This window comes from Meriones unguiculatus, chromosome 9 (assembly GCF_030254825.1).
Source record: "Meriones unguiculatus strain TT.TT164.6M chromosome 9, Bangor_MerUng_6.1, whole genome shotgun sequence".
Lineage (NCBI taxonomy): Eukaryota > Metazoa > Chordata > Mammalia > Rodentia > Muridae > Meriones > Meriones unguiculatus.
The window spans coordinates 39444575-39457938 of record NC_083357.1 but is presented as its reverse complement, the minus strand read 5'-3'; the positions used below and the strand labels follow the sequence as shown (position 1 = coordinate 39457938).

At 42.3% G+C, this 13364-nt stretch overlaps 1 protein-coding gene across 4 annotated transcripts in view; it reads right to left on the bottom strand.

Moving 5' to 3' along the window:
• The window catches only part of LOC110565254 (mitotic-spindle organizing protein 2-like), a 69175-nt gene extending 57353 nt beyond the window's left edge, over positions 1-11822 (bottom strand). For 2 of the 4 annotated variants that reach the window (XM_060391065.1, XM_060391066.1), the window contains exons 1-4: positions 11659-11818; positions 11224-11399; positions 10896-11035; positions 2832-2947 (exon numbers count right to left, since the gene is read on the bottom strand). In XM_060391065.1, coding sequence (XP_060247048.1) covers positions 2832-2947; positions 10896-11035; positions 11224-11390 — 423 coding nt within the window. In that variant the 5' untranslated portion in view covers positions 11391-11399; positions 11659-11818. Of the gene's footprint in view, positions 1-2651; positions 2948-10895; positions 11036-11223; positions 11400-11658 lie in introns of those variants that run through there. The other 2 variants (XM_060391064.1, XM_021662891.2) reach the window with 2 other exon arrangements.
• Between the last annotated feature and the right edge of the window lie 1542 nt (positions 11823-13364).

The window sequence follows — 13364 nt, the reverse complement described above, 5'->3', positions numbered from 1 at the left end:
CTAGTTAGCAAACATAACTTGAGTCAGAGCTGACAAACCTGTCCCACCATCCACCACCCCCGCCCCATATGAGCTGACTGCAGGGTTTGCCTTTATAAGCTAACTCTGAAAAACACTCATTGTCACAGTTTGGCTCCCTAGTTCACTCTGTGTCCCTGATGATGATCAGTCTTGGGGTATGCAGTTCAATAAAACATCTATATCTGACTGAGACTGGTGCCTGAGTGGTTTATGCAGCTTCCTCTGGACCCCAACACTGCTATGTAAAGTCAATCTGAAGTATGACCCTTAGATATTGGGGACAGAGCCTAGCCCTCACCCCACCATTCCTTTCCCATCGTTCCCCTTTTGAAGGAAGTAGCCAGTGAGATATTACATCACTTCTCTTCTTTTTATCCGTCCTCATGGTGTAGAATCATAATATTCTTTTAACCATTATGAAGTGTCCCTTTTTTTAATTAGTTTTTTTAAAAATATTCTGTCAGATATTAAAACAGCCACATCTGCCTGTTTCCTAGATCATTTGCTTGGAATATTTTTCCCCGTCCTTTTACCCTAAGGCAGTATGACGGTTGTCAACATCTGGAATTAACTAAACCTAAGTGGCTGGGTATTCCTTTGAGGGATTTTTCTTGATTAAATCATTTAAAGTAGAAAGAGACATCCTAAATGTAGGCTACACCTTCTGGTAGCAGCCTGTAGGAAGAACATAGAAGGAAGTTCTTGCAAACCTGCTTACCCTCACTCTTGCTCTCAAGCCCATTCCTTCACTGTCATTAGAGCCTACTTCAGGACTCCATATTACTGAAGACCAGCAAAGACATCCAGGAGAATGGACTGAATGAACAACTTATTTTCTTATGGCCTTCTCCCTCTCCTGTAAATCCTCCTTTTATTTACTAACTAGATCCCTTCTACTTTCATGCCTTTGTGACCCAATGAGTGTAATTTGGGCTTACAGGAGTGTGTGCATCTTAACACTGGAGAAAATGCTTTCCCCTTGACCATCAATAGCTATCTGCATAGAAATGTTCAGAAGGATCACTACTGTAAGTTCAAGACAATTTGGGTTTCATAGCAACCATTACTGCCTTGGTGTGTGTGTGTGTGTGTGTGTGTATATATATACACATACATATATACGTATATATACGTATATATATATTTAAATGGGAATGTTAACATGTTAATAGGCCATCTTCACCTAGGTGCTATTTCATTCTATAAGCATGTGGATATCAGCTTGTATTTAAATGTCATACTGTATATGATTCAAAAATAAACTATAGTAAATTTTATTGTGCTTAAAATTACATTTTTGTCACCCCGAGAATTGTATGAAAAATTAATTCTGACATTTAATAATTTTTTTGTCACTTCTCTGCTTTTTCCTAGTTGATCACCAAGTCTTGCAGCTTCTTTGTATGTTAGAAGTGTGGACCTGTGTTTTGCTTTTCATGTTCCCTTTTGTAGTTTGATCCTTATTGTTTCTGGTAAGTTCACTAAAACAGTTTTTTTTTTTAGATAGGTTGTTGGCTCTTTAGTACTCATGATCCTCTTGCCTCAACCTCCTAAGTCAGTGGTTCTTAACCTGTTGTGACCCCTTTGAAGGTGGAACGACCCCTTTTGCATGGGTCACATATCAGATATCGTGCATATCAGATGCTACATTAGGATTCATAACAGTAGCAAAATCACAGTCATGAAGTAGAGACAAAAATAATTATATGACTGCAGCTCACAACATGCCTGCCCTCAACACAAAGATCATAAGGGTGATGGGGGTGCTGATGGAAATAATGTTTTCCCCAGAGTATGGGCAGAAGGTGGTCACAGAAGGGTGTGTTTTCTGTTTAATAGAAAGTAGTCACTGTTTATGGGCTTGATTCCAGCATTGTGGAGTGCTTTCTTGTATTCTCAGGCAGGTGAGCAGTAACTACTAGCCCTTTCCCAACTATGGCCTTGGGGAGACCAGGGCAAAGAGCAACAGACTGTATGAATGCTCAACAACATCAAAACTATGGCGGAGGCTTGGGCCCACTAAGAGCACATGTTTGGTCATTTCTACACTGAGGAAGCATTCTAACAAAGTGAAAAAGCTTAGAAATAAACAGTCCAGTTAGGCATGGCAAGTGTGGAATGTACATGGAGTTCAGTCCTAGAACTAAAGAGGCAGAGGCCAGAGGATTCTAGGCCAGCATGGGTTTTATAGTGAGCACTTATATCAAATAAAATTTAAAAAAGGAAGGAAGGAAGGAAGGAAGGAAGGAAGGAAGGAAGGAAGGAAGGAAGGAAGGAAGGGAGGGAGGGGGCAGTATCCACAAAATCCCTAAAACTGGGTTGTGAAGGTGGGAGGGATTTGGGGGTCAGAGTAAACACATATTACTGAGGTCTCTATAACATGTATGATCCAGAGAGTGACAGTCCATCCATTCCTGAGCTTCAGCTCACTAGGTGATCATATTGGCACCCTGCCTACCGCTGGTCTTGTAGGGAACTTTTTACATTTTGGAAAGCATGCAGACTTGTTTATAAAAAGGCTCATCAATATACTTATATTCTTAGATCCAAATAAGATCCAAAAAGGTAAAAACCACTGTTATGTATCCTAGTTAGTTTGGCTGTAGCAAATCCAGGACTGCACACAGAACTTGCACTAAATCTCTGCTTTAATAATATCAAAAAGCAGCAGATAGAGATACCCAGCTCCTCAGAAAGGTTTAAGGAAGTGCAGAGGTGAACAGCATCTGCTGTGAGGACTCTGTGCAAGGTGCAGTCTCTGTTCCAGGCTATGGGCTGCTTTAGGAGTTACTTTTCCCAGGTCCTCCCACCTTGGGCAGCCTAGTAGCACTGGGCTGGCGTGGCATCCTCTGGATGGGTCTTTCACGGCTTCCACGTTCTGCCACTATGGGAACACTGCCAAGAGTGGGGCCACCTCTGTTTCTTCCTGTAAAGATATAGAAACCAATAATTAGGATGGGAACAAACTCTAGATCCAGCACATTCACCATTTTTGTTTCCTGGGAAACGTGCCTATCTATCTGCTGTATCCAACCTGTTGCAGCTGCAAATATGTTTTTGGTAATCTTGGTTGACAACTTGACGACATATGAGATCTCGAAAAACTTAAGATGCTGGTACACAGATAAGGGCTGGCTCTAGAGAAACAGAATTTTAGGGATGAATATATAAAATAGAATTATAAATATATGTATATATTATATGACTGTTATATATAATATATATAATTATTTATATATAAAATAAATTTTAAGAAAAAATTTTCTTAACTGGCTTTTTTAATGTGGGAACAGAAACACTAAATCTAGGTTACATCTTCTGGTGGCAGCCCACATGAAAGGGCAGGGAAGAAAGAAACTTTAGTTTTTGTCTGCTTGTTTTCATTCTCCTTAGTTCATCTATCCTGTTGCCGAGGCATTTGCTAAAGTTAAAATCTCCTTCTTTGGGATTCCAACATAAACTGAATACCAGGATCTCTGTAGGAATCCTTGGGAACTCCAGACCAGACTGGAAATACAGATATATTCAATCTTGGAAACTGAACAACTACTTGATTGTTGGACTGTACCACTGATTTCAGCCTGTAAGCCACTCTCATGAATCCCTTTTAAATATATTTTATATATAGTAAAATGTAGTATTTTAATATATATTTTCATTCCATCATTTTCATTTTTTTTAAAAGAACCCTGACTAATAAAGACTGTGGTACCAGAAGTGGATCTACAGAAATAGAATTTTAAGGATGAATATATAAAATAGAATTATAAATATATGCATACCTATAACTTATATATATGAATGTTATATAGAACATACAATTTTATATATGTATAAAATCAATTTTAAGAAAAAATCCTGAAACAGGTTTTTCAATTCACTAATAGCTGCAGTTTTTAAAGGAGAACACTAAAAATCTATGGTGTGGACTATTTAAACAATTTATCAAGATAAATGCATCAGATTATCCTGAGTCACCTACTGAAAGAAACAAGTATAACTGAACACTAAATTGTAGTGACAATTTGTAGAAAAAATAAAGAAAATAATGATGCTGGCTTATTGCCTCTAGTATCTCTGGATACACAACTTAGTTGTCCCTGGAAGCAAATCCTCTTTTTAACAGCCACAGAGATTAAGCTGTAGAAAATCAAACTGAAGCCCTCATTATAAGACTGGCTGAGTACACACACACACAAAAAAAAAGTCAGTTTCAGTCTCAGAGGGTATTGGCAGTTAATGGGCACTTATTGCTAAAGAATGGGAACCTGTGACGTGGTGTGCAGATGTGTGGGAAGAGCCTACTGAGGCTGAGGACTATGAACCCTCACATTCTGAATGGCTTATCCATCTGAGTAAGTAGTCTCTCCATCCTTAGCAGAGGATGCATCCCTACCCCAACCCCTCCAGTACTTCCTTCAGCATCTTTGTCTAAGAAAACACAAAGAATCAGGCCTTCCTGAAGGAGATACCAAATATATAAGAGTTCAGTGTCAACCTTTTCTCAAAAGACTAACAAATACTTCCTCCTAGTACCACTTCATGGTATAAACCAGAGTGCCCTCAGTTCTTCTTGGAAGTCCAGAAGGCCTTTCCTTCTAGCTCATCTCTAGCCCATGTGACTCCCCAGTCCTGATGAACCTCTCTCTGCCAGGGACCCAAAGCTGCCACACTAGGCTGATCTTCATCTTCCTTCCTGTCCTCCACTCAGGTCTCTCCAGACTTACTCTTAGTCTGGCTGTAGCTTGTCCACAGGAGTGCCTCCTTCCAACCTGACCCATTCCCTACAGACTCCACCTTTGGTTGAATACAGGGTTCCCCTCACTTTACCCCACCACCCTCTCAACCTTTCCTTTCAGCCTATCTCCATTCCTTTGTGATTCGCCACTGGCCTGCAAAACAGCTTTCTATTAGGGACCCCTTAACCAACTTAACTCCTTAAACTTGGCTGGGACCCAGAACCACTTTCTGCCAGAGACCCCAAAAGCCACCACAGTTGGCTGGGATTCCACACCTGGCTAGGACTACACTGGACAACAGCAACCAAAGAATGGAAAACTCAATCAATAAAGACAAGATCAGCTATATATACCCAAAAGCACGTCAAATATTGAAATTCCAGATGCATATGTCCCACTTCAAAACCACAAAAAAGAACATCCAAGACATTATGTCTCCTCCAGAAACCAGCAACCTAATTGTGCTAGGCTCTGGGAAAAGCAACTTAGCATAAGACAAGAATTTAAAAATAATAATTGTGAATATATTCAAAGACCCTAAAGAGGACATGAATAAAGGCTTAATAAAGACCTTGAAAAGCTGGGCAGTGGTGGGGCACACCTTTAATCCCAGTATTCAGGAGGCAGCGGCAGGCAGAGTTCTGAGTTCAAGGCCAGCCTGGTCTATAGAGTGAGTTCAAGGACAGCTAAGGCTACATACAGAAAACCTATCTCAAAAAAAAAAAAGATAGATAGATAGATAGATAGATAGATAGATAGATAGATAGATAGATAGATAGATAGAATCTGGCACAGAAACAGAAGCACTAAAAGAAACCAAACTGAAATAAAACTGGAAAGGAAAAACTCAGGATGTCAAACAAAAACCTCAGAGGCAGGCCTCACCAAGAGTTTTAAAAAATGGAAGAAAGAATATCAGGTCTTGAAGACAATGGAGAGCTCAGTAAAAGAAAATGTTAAAAAAAAATTCAGGCTCAAAACATCCAAAAAAGCTGGGACACTGAAAAGATCAAACCTACAAATAATAATACAAAGAATGAAGAAATACATGTCATGGTCGGTCACAGAAAATATTTTAAACAAAATCATGAAAGAAAATTTTCCCAGTCTGAAGAAAAAGGTGCCCATCGAGGAACATGCACAACACCAAATAAAAAGGATTGGAAAAGAAATTCCCCATAACACATAATAATAATTATTATTAAATAATTAAACAATATTATTAAATAATAATAATTAAAACACTTAAAATACAGAACAAAGAAAGTATATTAAAAGAGAAAAAAGGTCCAGTCAAATAAAGGTAGGCCTATTAGACTAACACCTGACTTTTTAAAGGATAATCGGAAAGCCAGAAGGGCCTAGATGGATGTCCTATAAACTCTTAAGGCCATAGACAACAGTCCAGACTACTATACCCAGCAAAACTATCAATCACAATTGACAGAAAAAAATTTCACATTAAAAACAAACTTAAATAATGTCAATCAAGCTTGACAAAATATACCAGAAGGGGAGGTAGCATCCTGAAGAGAAACTTAGCTATACCCAAGACGACATAAGGAATAATATAATCCAGAAACAGCTGAAAGGAAAGGAAAAACTAAAACCCATAAAATAACAACAAAAAATAATGGAAAGTAATAAACACTTTTTACTAATAACTCTCAATATTAATGGTCTCAATTCCCTCAATAAAAAACACAAAGACTAACAGATTGGTTTAGAAAACAGGGTCTATCTTTCTGCTGTACCCATGAAACATACTTCACTATGAAGGACAAATATCACCATGCCAGGATGGAAATGGTATTCAAAGCAAATGGACTCAAGCAAGCAGGTATAGCTATTTTTAATAGCTAACAAAACAGACTTCAAACCAAAACTAATTAGAAGAGAAAAGGTAGGAAATTACTTCATGTCATGTATGTATGTTTGTGTTAATGCACATGAACATGTGTGTCAGATACCTGTACTCCTCCCAGTATTTGTGACACAGGTGTTTTGGACAGATCAGGGAATGTAGCTCAGTGGCATGATCCATGCCTAGTACATAGAAAATTAACATACCAGGGTTTGGGGGAGAACATAGTACAAAAGTCCTAAGTTCACTCCCCAGCACAGAAAATAAATAAATAAATAAAAGAAAGGAAGGAAGGAATTAAGAAGCAAGCATGCACTTCTTCTTTGGGAAAACACCAAGTGGCAGATGGTGCAATAGGAGGCGCCAGAGGACCCGGAGGCCCAGGATTAGGAGGATGCTGTGGCTTCCTTGGAGGATTTGGCAGCAATTTTAGGGGCTATAGTCATGCAAAGGCCCAGGGTCTTGTGGGGGTAAAGCCAAAGAGAAGTAGTAGATCTCCATCACCAAACTGGGCTGCCTAGTTAAGGACACGAAGATCAAGTCCTTGAAGATCTACTTATTCTCCTTGCCCATCAAGGAATCCGAGATTACTGACTTTTTCCTGGGCCCATCCCTAAAAGGATGAGGATATAAAGATCATGCCAGTGCAGAAGTAGACACAGGATGGCCAGTGGACCAGGTTCAAGGCTTTTGTTGCTACTGGGGACTACAATGGTCATGTTGGTCTTGGTGTTAAGTGCTACAGGGAGGTAGTCACTGCCATGTAAGAAGCCATGATCTTTTTGTTTTTCATTATTATTATTATTATTATTTACAATTTATTCACTTTATATCCTGGCTATAGCCCCCTTCCTCGTCTCCTCCCAGTCCCATCCACTCTTCCTCTTCCCCCCACTATGTCCCTCCCCTAGTCCACTGATAGGGGAGGTCCTCCTCCCCTACTATCTGACCCTAGCCTATCAGGTCTCATCAGGACCATCTGGATCCTCTCTCTGTGGCCTAATAAGTCCACCTACCAGAGGGAGTTGAACAAAAAGCAGACAATCAAGTTCATGCCAGTGACTGCCCCTGCTCTCCTTACTAGGGAATCCCCATGGAGACTGAGCTGCCCATGGGTTACGTCCGAGAAGAGGGTATAGGTCCTCTCTGTACATGGTCCTTGGTTGATTCATCAGTCTCTGTAGGCCCTTCTGGGCCCAGATTTATTGGCTCTGTTGGTCTCCTTGTGGAGCTCCTATCTCCTCTTGGCCAACCTTTCCATCATCCCTGTGCAAAGAAGCTACTGAGGGAACAAGACTGACAAGTCCCACACTATTCGATGCAGGTTGACAGGCTGCTGTGGCCCTGTTTTGGTGCATCTCATCCCTGTCCCCAGAGGTACTGGCATAGACTCTGCTCCTGTGCCCAAGAAGCTAGTGATGGTGATTGGTATTGATGACTGCTACACATCAATCAACCAGGGGCTGGACTGCCACCCTGGGCAACTTTGCCAAGGCCACCTTTGATGTTATCTCCAAGACCTACAGCTACCTGACCCCCAACCTCTGGAAAGAGACAGTGTTCACCAAGTCTCCTTGTCATGAATTCACTGATCATTTTGTGAAAACCCACACCAGAGTCTGTGTCCAGAGGACCCAGGCTCCAGATGTGGCTACCACATAAGGGGCTTTTTGTACAAGAAAAATAAAGTGAATTAAGTCCGTTTAGAGAGATAGAGGGAAGAAAGAGGAGGAAGAAGAGGAAGAAAAGAAGAAGAAAGCATGCATAATGGCACATACTTTATAAGAGGTACTGGGGCATTTGTAGATTTTGATGTTTCTGGGGGAAGGGTGGTCTTGGAACGAATCTTTGCAGCTATCAAGGGACAACTGTATTAATATCTCAATATATTTCTATATATGTTCATAAGCTGTTATATTACTTTTCATGCCAGTCCTTCAATATCCAGCCTTGACAACAGCAGCCCTATTATAGCTCAAGGCACTTACTGGACAGTCTACCTTATGTGAGATTTCTGTCTTTTATATACAAAATTTCACCTTGTACTTTCTGGAGGGACAGCTTTTCAAACTGTGTAGTTTCCCTAAACATAAATAGGGAGCACTGAACTGGGCCTACTTTCCTTGGCATGGCAGAAGGCCACTGTGGCTAGCTGGCCAGCTTCTGCAGATTTGTTTCTCATATCTCTGCTAGACATGAGAGATTCCATATCTAAATGGAAAGCTGGGGTCCAGCTATCCAGATGATCCTGCTGTGCCTGTAGTATCTTATAGACTCTAGGGGCTAAACAGCACTCTAACATGGCCTGGAGCAATACCAATCTAGTTCCTCCAAGAAAGCTATGGTAGGCATCAGTGGGCATACACTTTGTCATACAGGCCATCACATCCCTCCAGCTGGATCACAATGACTTCTCCTGTTACTTTTTCCACCCCATACTTGGTTACTGATAGGGTGGCTAAAAGGTCTGTGTGTATGGATGACACACAGATGACACACAGAAGTCAGAGATCCCTCTTTGCCTCACCTGGTAGCCTATGAGCTGTAGTCCATTTAAGGTTCAGCTCCATCTCTTTCCTCACTCCCCTTCACATCTTTGAGAGCAGCCACTTTCCCAATGCTTCTTGTTGACACCATGTCCCTCAGGGCTAGGACTAAACCCTCCTCCTCAGAAATTCCTCGCTTCATCCTGTAGTCCATCCCCAATCCTTCTCCTCAGGGTTACCAACTTAAATGTGGCATTTAGGACAAAGCTGAGCAACATGGAGGAGGTTATGGAAGAAGGGACAAATAGATAATTCCTGGGAGCTCACATATCCTGATTATGAATTTCTGACCTCCTACCTAGAAATACCTGAAGGATACTCAAGATCACAAATGAAGCATGAGAGAAACTCAGTTTTAAGTAGGTGTATGTGACCAGCAAATGTCACTCTATGGAGGAGGCTGGGGTGAGGAATCTGTTCCCTATGTCATACTTTACATTCACCTGAGGGACAATGCTAAAGTGAGTGAGGCGAAGTTCCCAACAGCTTACTATGATGCCTCATCTTTGCCCCTGTCTTACATCCTCTGCCTGGGTTAGTGATCTTAAAACTGTGCACATGTGGGTGTTATCCTGGAGCACCAGCCCAATTGTATATTCTAAAAATACTGTGTCTTTGGTAAACTAGAAAACATGTCTTGTTTCTGAGTTGCATAGCTGGGATGGCCTACAGTGCCCTGATCTTGTAGCTCAAAGTTGCCCTGGCCTTGTGGGGACAATGGCAGTTTCCAGTGGAAGAGTACACATCAACATCAAACCCATAGATAGACAATACAAATGCCTGTAAAAGAAAAAGACACGCAGCAAGAGAACCAGAGTGAGGCATGGGGCCGAGGCAGGTGCATGACAGCTGGGTCATAGAGCAGACCTGGAGAGGCTGCAGGCCTAAGGGAAAGGATGGCCTTGCTTCTGTTCATAGCAGAGAAAGGAGGGCCATAGAGGCCACAGAGATGCAAATTGAGCAGAGAGGATAGATCAGTGAGTATGTGTGGCCTGACCACCAGACTGGCACTTTACCCTACTTGGATGCCTTCCAGGTTGTTCCTGGGCTTCCAGGCAGTGAACCAGCACTGCCTCTCCATCCCCTTGCCTGCAAGGACACTCTGTATTTCAGAGGGTCCCATCAGCCAAAGAGAACAAAGGCAACAGATAGGATGGATAGGTTCAAGGACCTGAAATCGCTTATTCTGCTTACCACCATCCTCTTAACCCAGTTCCAGTCATGACCACAGAGTGGGGGAGCCCTTCACACCTGAGCACTGGGCTACTATTCTAACAGACCACTACTCTATGTTCCAAGGCAATCAGATGCCTCCAGTCTTGAAACCGAAAATATTACCAGATGGGAGGTGTGCAGGCCTTGCCTTAGATGAAGGATAGCTAGACCTGGGACTGGGAAGATAGATAACGAGTTGCCTGCCTTGTTCTCTGAGTACTTCCCTGAACCTGTGATTGTCAGATAGATGGAGAGCAAAACCATATTTATTCCAATACTTGTGGATAGAAGGCATGATGAAGAAGTGGGAAGGAGTCAGACAGAGGGACCCTATCCTGCTTGGTCCTTGATCCAGCAGTACAGTCCCAACGGTGGAGCCAACTAAAGTCCCCAGAAGGTGGATGGGTCTGCAGATAAACTGAGCCATTCTAAACCAAGCCAACCTTGGGTTCTCAGACCCTCCTCCCATTACTGCCACCCTTGGCTGGAAGCAGCCAGCCCACCTCTAACCTCGGGTCTCTGATGTTGACAGAGATATGGACACAGAATCCTGGGGATCACTTGCTATCCTCTGCCCAGCACACATGGATTTCAGCATCTGGAAGACGGCGAGGGGAGCCACGTTCAGATTCAGCAAATCCAACAGGATCCTGGGGGAACAAATGCAGTGCTTAGAGAACCCTGCAAGCTGCAGGACAGACCTGCGTCAGGAGTTGGGAGAACTGGGCCACAGCCCTGAAAACCCACACGGAAAAGTGGAATTTTTTTCAGAGTAACAGATGAAGGTCAAAAGGATCCCAAAGCAGGCATTTGGAAGTCCCGACCCTCGCCTTCTCACTTGAACACATCAGGGTCGATGGCGGCGCCCGCAGCCTGCGCAAGCTCATACAGCTCCATCTCCTCGGTGCCGAGCACCTTCTTCCGCAGAAAAGCCAGCTTCTGCAATGTCGCTGCCTCCAGTCCGGTGGATGCCGCGATTCCAGCACTACCACCCACTGCCGCCATCCGTGAAGCCTGGAAAAAGTGAGTCTTTGGCCCTGCTACTGACCACCCGTTTCCATGCAGGGTCCTCCAGCACAGTGAGCAAGGGTCCCAAGAGGCCTTTACATAGTCGACTGCAAGATTGTTCTGAGCGCCTCTGTCCGCTACCTGCCGATCAGAACCTCAATAGACCGCTGGCTTAGGTAGCAGCACCCAGAATAGTGTTCAGAATATATTGGGTACTTAGTAAATTCTTTTTGGATGGTGGGTACTCATGATTGCATTTAATTACCTGTTCTGCTGAGGGTCCCTAAAAAGCTTTCGTTTTCATGCTCACACGCACTTCTTCCCGCTGGTAGGCATAAAAATTAAACTCAAAGGGTCGCCGAGCCGTCATTGCGCATGCGCCTTTGTGGCTAACAGCTCCTGCCCTTAAGCTTGGTTGGCCTTTGCTTTGCGCAGGCGCCTTTCCCGAGAGGTAGTGGCGCTTTTCCCCCTAGGCAGGGGGCGTGGCTTGATGACACAGCTTTGCGACAGTACTTCCGCATTGCGTTAGCCGGCTGGTTAGCGTCTGTTTCTGAAGATAAACATCTCGGCAAGAGATGAACTCAACACATCAGCTTGGCCTGTATGATGAGTATGCCAAGTGCTTGACCAGCCATCATGAGTCAAGTGTCGCTGCCACCTGGGAACCAGGAGTACCCACGCAGAGGGAAAGGGGACCAGGAGATTCATTTAAGATTTGTGCAGTGGCACTCTAGGGGATATTTTGTCTCATGATACTTTGGGCATTTTTTTTTTAACCTGACTGCTCTTTTCCTTATATATATGGTTTCTAAATATGTGTTTTCATGGGGATTGTGTGTGTGTCTACATGTGTATGTTTCTCCTGGCTTTATGTTGTTTTCTTTTTCATTTTGTTTTGTTTCGTTCTTTTTTTTTTTTTTTTTTTTTAATGTGCCTATTTGTTTGCTAGAGTGTTGGTATAATGTTTTTTTGGAATGTATACAATTTACCTTTGTTCATTCAAATGCTGATTTCTCTTCCCCACTATCTGGTTTCAATCCGGACATTGCAGAGAGCATGCATGGGATGGACCTAGGGCCTCTGTACATATGTAACAATGGTGCAGCTGGGTCTTCATGTGGGACTCCTAATAGCAGGAGCAGGAGCTGTATCTGACTCTGTTGCCTGAGTTGGGATCCCTTTTTCCTACCTGGGCTGCCTTGCCTAGCCACAATAGGAGATGTGCTTAGTCCTACTACAACTTGTCAAGGAAGGTTGATATCCATGGGAGGCCTCCCTTTTTCTGAGCCTTTCTCAGGAGAGAGGACAGGATGATGGTGGAGAAGTGAAGTGAGGGGAAGGAATGGGAGGAGAAAAGGGAGGGGAAGCTATGATCAGATGTAAAGTAAATTAATAAAAATTTATAAAAATTAATAAAATTAAAAACTAACCTTTAAAATTATTTTTTAGAAATCTACCTCAAGTCTACTTACATTGTTATTTTAAATTTTTATGCTGTATAAAGATATAAATTTAAATAATGAAGTTTTAGTGATAAAACACAAGATGAATACATTTTTAATTTGTTAATCCTACTGTTAAACTGACAGAGTTAGTCATTAGAACCACTGGAGATCTGAAAAGGATACATTAGGGCAGGAAGTACATTCTGAATGGCCAGGAAGTCTTTTTATTAAAGTCTTTTTATTAAGCCTTTTTTTTTTTTTGAGACAGGGTTTCTCTGTGTAACCCTGGATGTCCTGGACTTATTTCGAAGAGCAGGCTGGCTTCAAACTTACAGAGATCCACCTGCCTCTACCTCCCCTAGTGCTGGGTTTAAAGGCATGTGCCACCACTCTCAGCTCTCACTAAAGATTTTAAATGTTTTACTCAGCAGATCATTAAGGAGTTTGAGGACCATCTATTAAATATACCCGATTTTAAATAAACTTTACTTGTTTTATATCCTTTGTATACATTACCTGCAAATGC